Source organism: Lactuca sativa, chromosome 3 (genome assembly GCF_002870075.4).
Source record: "Lactuca sativa cultivar Salinas chromosome 3, Lsat_Salinas_v11, whole genome shotgun sequence".
In the NCBI taxonomy this organism is placed as follows: Eukaryota; Viridiplantae; Streptophyta; class Magnoliopsida; order Asterales; family Asteraceae; genus Lactuca; species Lactuca sativa.
In genome coordinates this window covers 168,860,543-168,868,865 of record NC_056625.2, presented here as the reverse complement: position 1 = coordinate 168,868,865, position 8,323 = coordinate 168,860,543, and the positions used below count along the sequence as shown (strand labels likewise).

Below are 8,323 nucleotides of genomic sequence, written 5' to 3'. Positions count from 1 at the left end.
CATCCTTTTGGAGTTGGGTAATGTGTTTTTTGTTGACGTGTCCAAGATGACAATGCCACAAGCATGCTTTGTCTAAACCATTAGACGAATCAATTTGTAAAACACTATTTTCTAAATTGTCTACAACCATCGCAGTTTCATACACACCATCACAAGGTAAAGCTTAAAAAAACCATTTTTATAAGCATAAATAGATCCATTCTCATTACCAAAAGAATATCTAAAACCTAGTCTATATAAAGGTTGAAATGAAATGATGTTTTGTGTCATTTCTAACAAGTAGTAACAGTTATTTAAATCTAAACATAACCTACTACTAAGCACGAATTTATAAACTTCAATCTTGGTAACATGTGACAATCCCCTATTGCCCATGATCAAATTCATTCTCCCATGCTACACGTCCTCAATTTTTCTTAGCCCCTGCAAATCAAAACAAATGTGAAAACCACATCCTGTATCGAGGACCCAAGAGTGAGAATACGATGAGTTTTTAGATAGGATAGTGTAAATACCTACCGAGGTTGGCTTCACCTTTCCATCCTGGATATCTTGCAAGTATTTCGGGCATCTTCATTTACAATGCCTCTTGTCGTTGCAGTAAAAGCAAGTGGCCTCCTTTGGGTCAGACCAGGGGAGCAGCGAAAATGGACTTTCCTTTGAGTCCATTACTAGATTACCCAACTTGGGACTTTCCATGCCAGTTCTGTTTGGGAGGGCCTTTCCTCTTTATCCCCTTCCCTTGAACAATGGCCAAAACAGTAGCAACAACAGGTGAGGAGGCAACACTTTTTCCCTTCATTCCTGCCTCAACTATTCTCAGGAGGTTGTGCAATTGTGAGAAAGTAGTATCATTGTTATTCAAATTATAAGTCAAAATGAACTGATCATAACAACTTGGTAAGGAGTTCAACACAATGTCGATTGCCAACTCTTCATCAACATTCACATTTAGTTTGATGAGTCTATCCACATATCTTTGCATTCTTGAAACGTGGTTACTTACAGATTCACCATCCTTCATCTTGCACGCCATGAGGGACTTTACCACCTTGCAATTTTCTTGATGAGCTCGCTTACAAAACTTTTCCATAAGGTCCTTGTTCATCTAGTACGACCAGTAACCCTCATAATTTCTCTGCAATTCTAGGGTCATAGTAGCAACCATAATGCAAGAAACTTTTGTTGCATCCTTGTAGTGTTTTTCATAGCATCTACCTCTTCAGGAGTGGCCTTTTGAAAAGGCCTTAAGATCAATCAATTTATCAAACAATAATAGTAAATAAGAATAAGAAGAATTCACAAAGAAAAGCTTTCACTAAGAAGGTTAATCTCACAAAGAGATTATTGTGTGCACAAAGCAACAATTAGGGTTTGTGAAAGGTGTCCTTTCATAAACCTATACAAAAGATTATATACTACAATTCTAGACAATCCCTATAAATCAGGGATACGCCAGCTAACTAATTAGGCTAACTATGGAAACAAGATAAATACAAGATCTGTTACAATGTACTGACTAAACTATTACAAACTGAGCTGCTGAAACGCTGATGCTGACACTGAGATATGTGCTGATGCTGAGGTCTATTTTAAACATTATCATATTTCAAGGTTTGACCTTACAATCTCCCCCAATATGATGATGTTCAAAACAAACTAAATTAAACCACCTCTGGACAGGAACTCTTCATACTCAGCTTCAGCTTCTATTTTTACTGGCCAGTAAGGACTATCCAGCAACTCCTGTCTTCTATTCAGCAGCTCCATGGCAATAAGGATGTGAAACTCTCCGGAGAGATCTTGATGACTCATGCACATTTGCCTTAAGCCAACGAGATGAGTGGTTGGAGCCTTTGGGATCTCATCAGTTCGCTGAAAACACATCTTTCTGTTTTTATCAAGATAGAACATCCCGTGTTCAGGAGCTGAGATAAACTTATGCTGAACCGGGTCAACACTGATAGGAAGAGAATTGTTTATTCCACCAGCACCAAAGTCCAGAACCAATACATCTTCACCATCAACTTGAAACTTGGTTCTTCGAGTTCTAGGAACAGATAACCTTTGGCCTTGATGCTGAGGTCGTTCTTTAGGAACAAGATCCAAACGCTGAACTTTCTTGATCGGCAGATGAAGAGCACAAGTCAGTTCCGAAGAGTGAGCTGAGGTTTGCTTGGATGCTAGTTCGAGTAGTTCCATCCATTCAGAATATCCATACTTGATCAGCTCATTCCTCTTGACAACTTCAGTGTATGAATGCTGAGGACCTTGACGAGTGATCAGCAACGTAAGAATTTTCTCATTTTGTGGCTTGGAAGCTTTAACTTTGATGATCTTATCACCACACACTCGTCGTTTAAGAACGTCTTCAAACCTCTTTCGATCAATCCTGTCAAGAACACTGTCAGTCTTAGGCTTACTACTGCTAGGAGAAGGCTGAGAAGATTGAGATTTGGACTGAAATTCCAGGAATTTCTACATCTGAGCTTCAAAAGATCCTTTGGCCTGATGTTTGTGCTGAATAAGAGTTTCATCATCTTGAGCAATATTCTTTAGAAGCTGTGCTTGATTAGCTTCATCAAGAATTTGTTTAACTTGATCAGAAGACATGTTCCATTCAGCCGCCAAATTTGATATACTGACTATGGACTTGGGTTTCTTGGCAGGCAAAGAAGTATTAGTTTGAGAATGAGCCAAGTCAGTATCTGCTACCTTACGCTTTTGAGATAGCCGATGAGATTTTTCACTGGCAAAGTCTGAATCTTCTCCTTGGACCGGAAAAATGGGATCAGCAACAGAATCGACTAATTTCATGTCTGACCTTTGAGATTCATTATCAAGATCATCTGAACTTTCTTCTTGAACTGGAATAAGAGGATTAATGAAGTTCATATCCAGTATTTGACATTCATCATCTGGTTCATCATCATGCTCACTATCTTCAACCAGCTTTTCAGTCGCTGCTGGACTATTAGGCCCCGCAGAGTCAGACTCATGCATTGGCTTTGGTGATTCAGGCTGAACAATGGTGTTGTCAAGAGGTTCGGTGTTTCTCTCATTTGGTTCATCATCAGCATTATCATCAGCATCAGCATCATCATCAGTATCTCTCCCTTTTTTAGCATCATCAGATTGGGGACTGAAGGGAGGAGAATGCAGGAGAACTTCCTTTAGCTGATGAACATCAGCCTCAATGCGTAGAAGACGCTGACTCATGTCCCGAGTCAGTGTCAGAAGTTCAGTAAATGCTGAGGCCGAAATTTGAATTAGTGAAGTAGCTGGAGCGGCTGGAGAGCTAGGTGGATTCTCCCCCTGCGAGGGATGCTCCCCCTGAGATGGTTGCTCCCCCTGAAATTGTTGCTCCCCCTGACTCATTGAATCCTTTAGTGCTGAGGGAACTTTCTCAGTATTAGAGACGATATGATGAGAAAGTTGAGGAGAGAATTGACCACCGTCATGTGGTTCACCTTCTTGACCAGCAGGATCTGCATGGATACCATCAGCGCCTCCTTCATCAGTATCAACAGTGAGAGAGGGAACAGTGTATGGATTTGCAATCCATTCTCTCATTCTATCAGAAATTCCAATGTCAGTATCCAGGGGATCATCTTGATACATTCAAATAGACATGCGAGGGCATTGGATGGGATTTCCAGAATGCGAGAAGTAGCCTGCAGCGAAAAATTTATCGAGCACAAGAGCAATCCAGCGTGGAAAAGGAACGTGATCAGCACGTACATTTGCACGAAGAAGCTGAACAAGTTGATCAAAGAATAGGGCCCCATAATCAAGTCTTTTGTTGAGAAGAAGTGAGCAGACGACTTGTTGCTCATAATTACTCAATTGATCACCACTTCGAGACTTGTGACCCACACACTAGCACAGAGCACCGGTGAAGAATTTCCATCCTGGGGTCATACATTGGCGCAAAATAAGAGACGATCGAGCACCAGCCTTTGAGTGATCATATCCCAGTTGATCAAACATACGTCTACACCGTTCAATAGAAGGAAGTTCAGAGAAAGGTTCAAAGATAGGTAACCTTAGTGCAGCACTGAGAAGTTCTGCGGTGATAAAGACAGAATGTCTTCCACGGCCAATGGTCCCGGTAATGGCATTGTTGTCGTCATTGACAGTTGCAGTGTAGTAGAACTCACAGACTTGTGCAGGGAAGAACTCTGATGGAATGTCACTGATTGCGTATCGTAGGAGGCAGGAGGCTAAGAAATTAACAAAATCATCGAGTCCAAGACCTCGATGAACCTCGGGAATGTCAGGGTTGAAAACAATGTTGGTGGCTTTGATGTATATTGGAAGAGGAGGAGAGTTTGGGGCAGGAACTACCCTTCGTGAAGTGGAGGAGTAAGTGAACAGAGATGCCGCCATTAGAGAGTTTTTAGGGTGCTAGGGTTTTGAATATAAGTGAAGGAAGTTTAAAATTGTGGAAGGAAAGTTTAAAACAAGGGTGAAAGAGGTTTAAATATGAAATGAAACGGGCCTTTAAAAAGGTAATGATTATCTTCATTAAAAATAACGGCGTATCGTAACAACCTGTCAGATCAGAAATAATAGCCGTTGGGTAAAAGAGCCGTTGACTGAAGATGAAACGTCAATCAGTGTTCGTGGAAGCGCTGAGATCAGAGTCACAAAAGTTACATGCTGAAAATATTTCTCCGTCAATTCAAGGTATAACTTGCTTAATTGGGGTTAGCAAGGAGATTGGTGCGTGTGATAGATACTAGTTACATTATCTAACCATCGGCACAGAGTGTTGTGTCTTTATCAGTGAGTGGTTTATCTTACTGAATCATTAGACATGGAATGAGAAAAAGGTAAAGAAAGGATTGTTGCGTGAGATAAACCTTGGTGTTTTGGTCTAACCATCGGCAAAGATTTTTAGATTCTCATCAGTGTGTGTTTTGTCACACTGAATCACGAAATCAGTGTAAGATTGGTAAGAAGAGATAGTTGCGTGTGATAGATCTTGGTGTTTTGATCTAACCATCGGCAAAGATTTTTAGATTCTCATCACCGTGTGTTTTGTCACACTGAATCATTGAATCAGTGTAAGATTGGTAAGAAGAGATAGTTGCGTGTGATAGATCTTGGTGTTTTGATCTAACCATCGGCAAAGAGTTTCAAGTTGTTATCAGTGTATGGTTTAATACAGTGAATCATTCAACTTTAGTTGAGAAGAGTTAAAGAAGAGAGAAAGATAGGAAATCAAACCAAGTACTTAGTATGCAAATATCACCATCATATCATCATCAGCACGATATACATTAGCTTATAAGACAACACCAAACATCAGCAAAGTTAATTAGCAAAATTAATTACAAAGTAATCATTCCAAGTTCTCCAATAATGTAAGCAGTTGTTTGAGAATCCAGTGCTTTAGTGAAGATATCAACAAGTTGCTCTGAAGTCTTGACATGTTCAAGAACAACCTTTCCCTTTTCAACATTATCTCTGATGAAATGATGTCTGATTTCGATACGCTTCGTCTTTGAGTGCTGAACAGGGTTTTGTGTGATTTGAATGGCACTGGTGTTATCACAATATATGCGAGTCTTTGAGAGCTTGATCCCGTAGTCCAGAAGCTGATTTTGAATCCATAAAAGCTGAGCACAACATCTCCCAGCTGCAACATACTCAGCTTCTGCAGTCGATATGGCTACTGATGTTTGCTTCTTGCTAGACCAGCTAATGAGATGATTTCCAAGGAAGCGACATCCACCAGACGTACTCTTTTTGTCTAAATTGCATCCTGCATAGTCTGAATCAGTGTATCCAAAAAGTTCAAATGCTGAGTCGCGAGGATACCACAGTGCTAGGTTTTGAGTCCCTTTCAAGTATCGAAAGATACGTTTGACGGCCATGAGATGGGATTCCTTGGGATTAGCTTGGAATCGAGCACAGAGAATGGTTCCAAACATGATATCAGGACGACTTGCCGTGAGATATAAAAGAGATCCAATCATTCCTCGATACAAAGAATGATTTACATAAGTTCCAGTTGGATCAGCATGTATCTTATCAGTCTTGGACACTAGTGTAGAGGCTGGTTTGCAGTCACTGAGAGAATACTTAACAAGAAAGTCAGAAATATACTTACTTTGGCAAATAGAAATACCAGACTTTTGTTGCTGAACTTCAAGACCTAAGAAAAAGGTCATCTTCCCCATCACGATCATTTCGAACCTTTGAGACATGATCTCTGCAAATTCTTTGCTCAGTTTCTCATTTGGAGAGCCAAAAATGATGTCATCAACATAAATTTGAACAAGAACCATATCTGAGCCTTTGTTTTTGATGAAGAGAGTATTGTCGATTGCTACTCGTCTGTATCCATTTTCAAGAAGATACGATGTCAGCGTCCCATACCAAGCCTTGGGTGCTTGCTTCAGTCCATAAACAGCTTTGTCTAATCGGTACACATAATCAGGGTGATCTTTGTCAACAAAGCCTGGGGGCTGATTGAGGAAAACTTCTTCTTCTAACACACCATGAAGAAAGGCTGTTTTCACATCCATCTGATAGACAATGAAATTCATGTAGGATGCGTTTGCGAGAAACATCCTAATTGCTTCAATGTGAGCAACTGGAGCAAAGGTTTCCCCGTAGTCGATGGATTCAATTTGAGTAAACCCTTGAGCGACAAGCCTTTCCTTGTGGCGAGTAATGATTCCATCTTTATCAACCTTGTTGCGATAGACCCAGCGAGTTCCGGTGATGGTCTTGGGACAAGAGTCCAAACTTTGTGTCTTTCAAACTCATTCAGTTCTTCTTCCATGGCTTTAATCCAATCAACATCTTGAAGAGCTGTGTGTATCTTGTCAGGTAAAATCATTGAAACGAAATTAACATACATGCAAAAGTTATTAGATACACGAAATCTGGTTCGGACACCATCATGAATGTTCCCAATAATTTGATCAACAGGATGATATCGATGTTCCGAGACTGATGCTGATTCCGGAGAATTTGACACTGACAAGTTATCAATTGCAGGATAATCTTCAGCTTCAAGGATTTCATCAGCACCTGATGAATTATTTGACGATCTGGCTGCAGAATCTTGATTCAAGGAACATGGAGCTGGGACAATAGAATCAAAAATATCAGCTTCATCTCCAGCAAGAGGAACTTTGTCAAATGGGCAAGAGAGAAGCTCTTGAAAAATAGAAGAAGAGTGAATGACTTTTTCATCAGTGTATGATTCCTCATCAAACTTCACATGAATGGATTCTTCAATGCATTGCCTGTTCACATGAAAAACACGAAACGCCTTTGAAATAGATGAATATCCAACAAAAATACATTTATCAGCCTTAGGTTCAAATTTAGATCTTGGGTCATGCTGATTTAAAATATAGCAAACACATCCGAACACGTGAAAGAAGGATACATCTGGCTTTCGACTTTTTAGCATTTCATATGGTGTCTTCTTATGAGTCCTGTGAATTAAGGATCGATTCTGAGTAAAGCACGCTGTATTGACAGCTTCAGCCCAAAACGACATAGGAAGACCAGCATGAATCATTAAGGTCCTTCCAACCTCAATCAGTGTTCTATTTCTTCGTTCAACGACTCCATTTTGTTGAGGAGTATGAGGAGCTGAGAAGTTTTGCCCAATGCCTTTATGATCACAAAATTCTTCAAGAGTTAAATTTCGGAACTCAGTACCATGATCACTTCTTAGCTGCTTAACTTTGAGACCTGTCAGTGTCTCATTTTTACGAATCAGTGAAATAATTTCCTGTGTAGCATGACTTTTCTTCTTCAGGAAAACCACCCATGTAAATCGAGTGAACTCATCCACAACCACTAGAGTATACTTATTTCCACCTAGAGAACGGACAGGAATAGGTCCAAACAAGTCCATGTGGAGTAAATGAAGAGGGACTGATATACTGGAACATGACTTGGGTTTGAAAGAGGACTTGGTTTGTTTTCCTTGTTCACAAGCTGAGCACATCTTGTCTTTCACAACGCTGAATTTTGGGAGCCCTCTAACTAGATCTTGATTGGATATTTTGGATAGGTTCTTGAAGTTCAGATGACAGAACCTTTTGTGCCAAATCCAGCTAAGATTCGTCTGAGACTCTGTAAAAAAGCATTGCATCAGTGCCTTGTCACTCGAGAACATGTCAAGAACATATATATCATCTTTTCTACTTGCTGAAAGTACGATGTTCTTGTCAGTGTTGACAACTCTGCCTTCCTTCTTTGTAAATTGAACTTCATAGTCAGCATCACACAATTGACTGATGGAGATAAGGTTGTGTTTGAGACCCTTTACATATGAAACATTTTGAAA

At 40.1% G+C, this 8,323-nt stretch overlaps 2 protein-coding genes across 2 annotated transcripts; both read right to left on the bottom strand.

Moving 5' to 3' along the window:
* Positions 1–676: 676 nt before the first annotated feature.
* Positions 677–1,108, bottom strand: LOC111879739 (uncharacterized). Its single transcript, XM_023876175.1, has one exon. It carries the CDS (start codon positions 1,106–1,108, stop codon positions 677–679), a length of 432 nt encoding a protein of 143 aa, XP_023731943.1.
* Positions 1,109–2,478: 1,370 nt separating this feature from the next.
* Positions 2,479–3,621, bottom strand: LOC128132858 (uncharacterized). Its single transcript, XM_052769853.1, has 3 exons — positions 3,403–3,621; positions 2,643–3,177; positions 2,479–2,576 (listed from the first exon to the last, which is right to left on the bottom strand). The coding sequence occupies exons 1-3, from the start codon at positions 3,619–3,621 to the stop codon at positions 2,479–2,481; spliced, it is 852 nt and encodes a 283-aa protein (XP_052625813.1).
* Between the last annotated feature and the right edge of the window lie 4,702 nt (positions 3,622–8,323).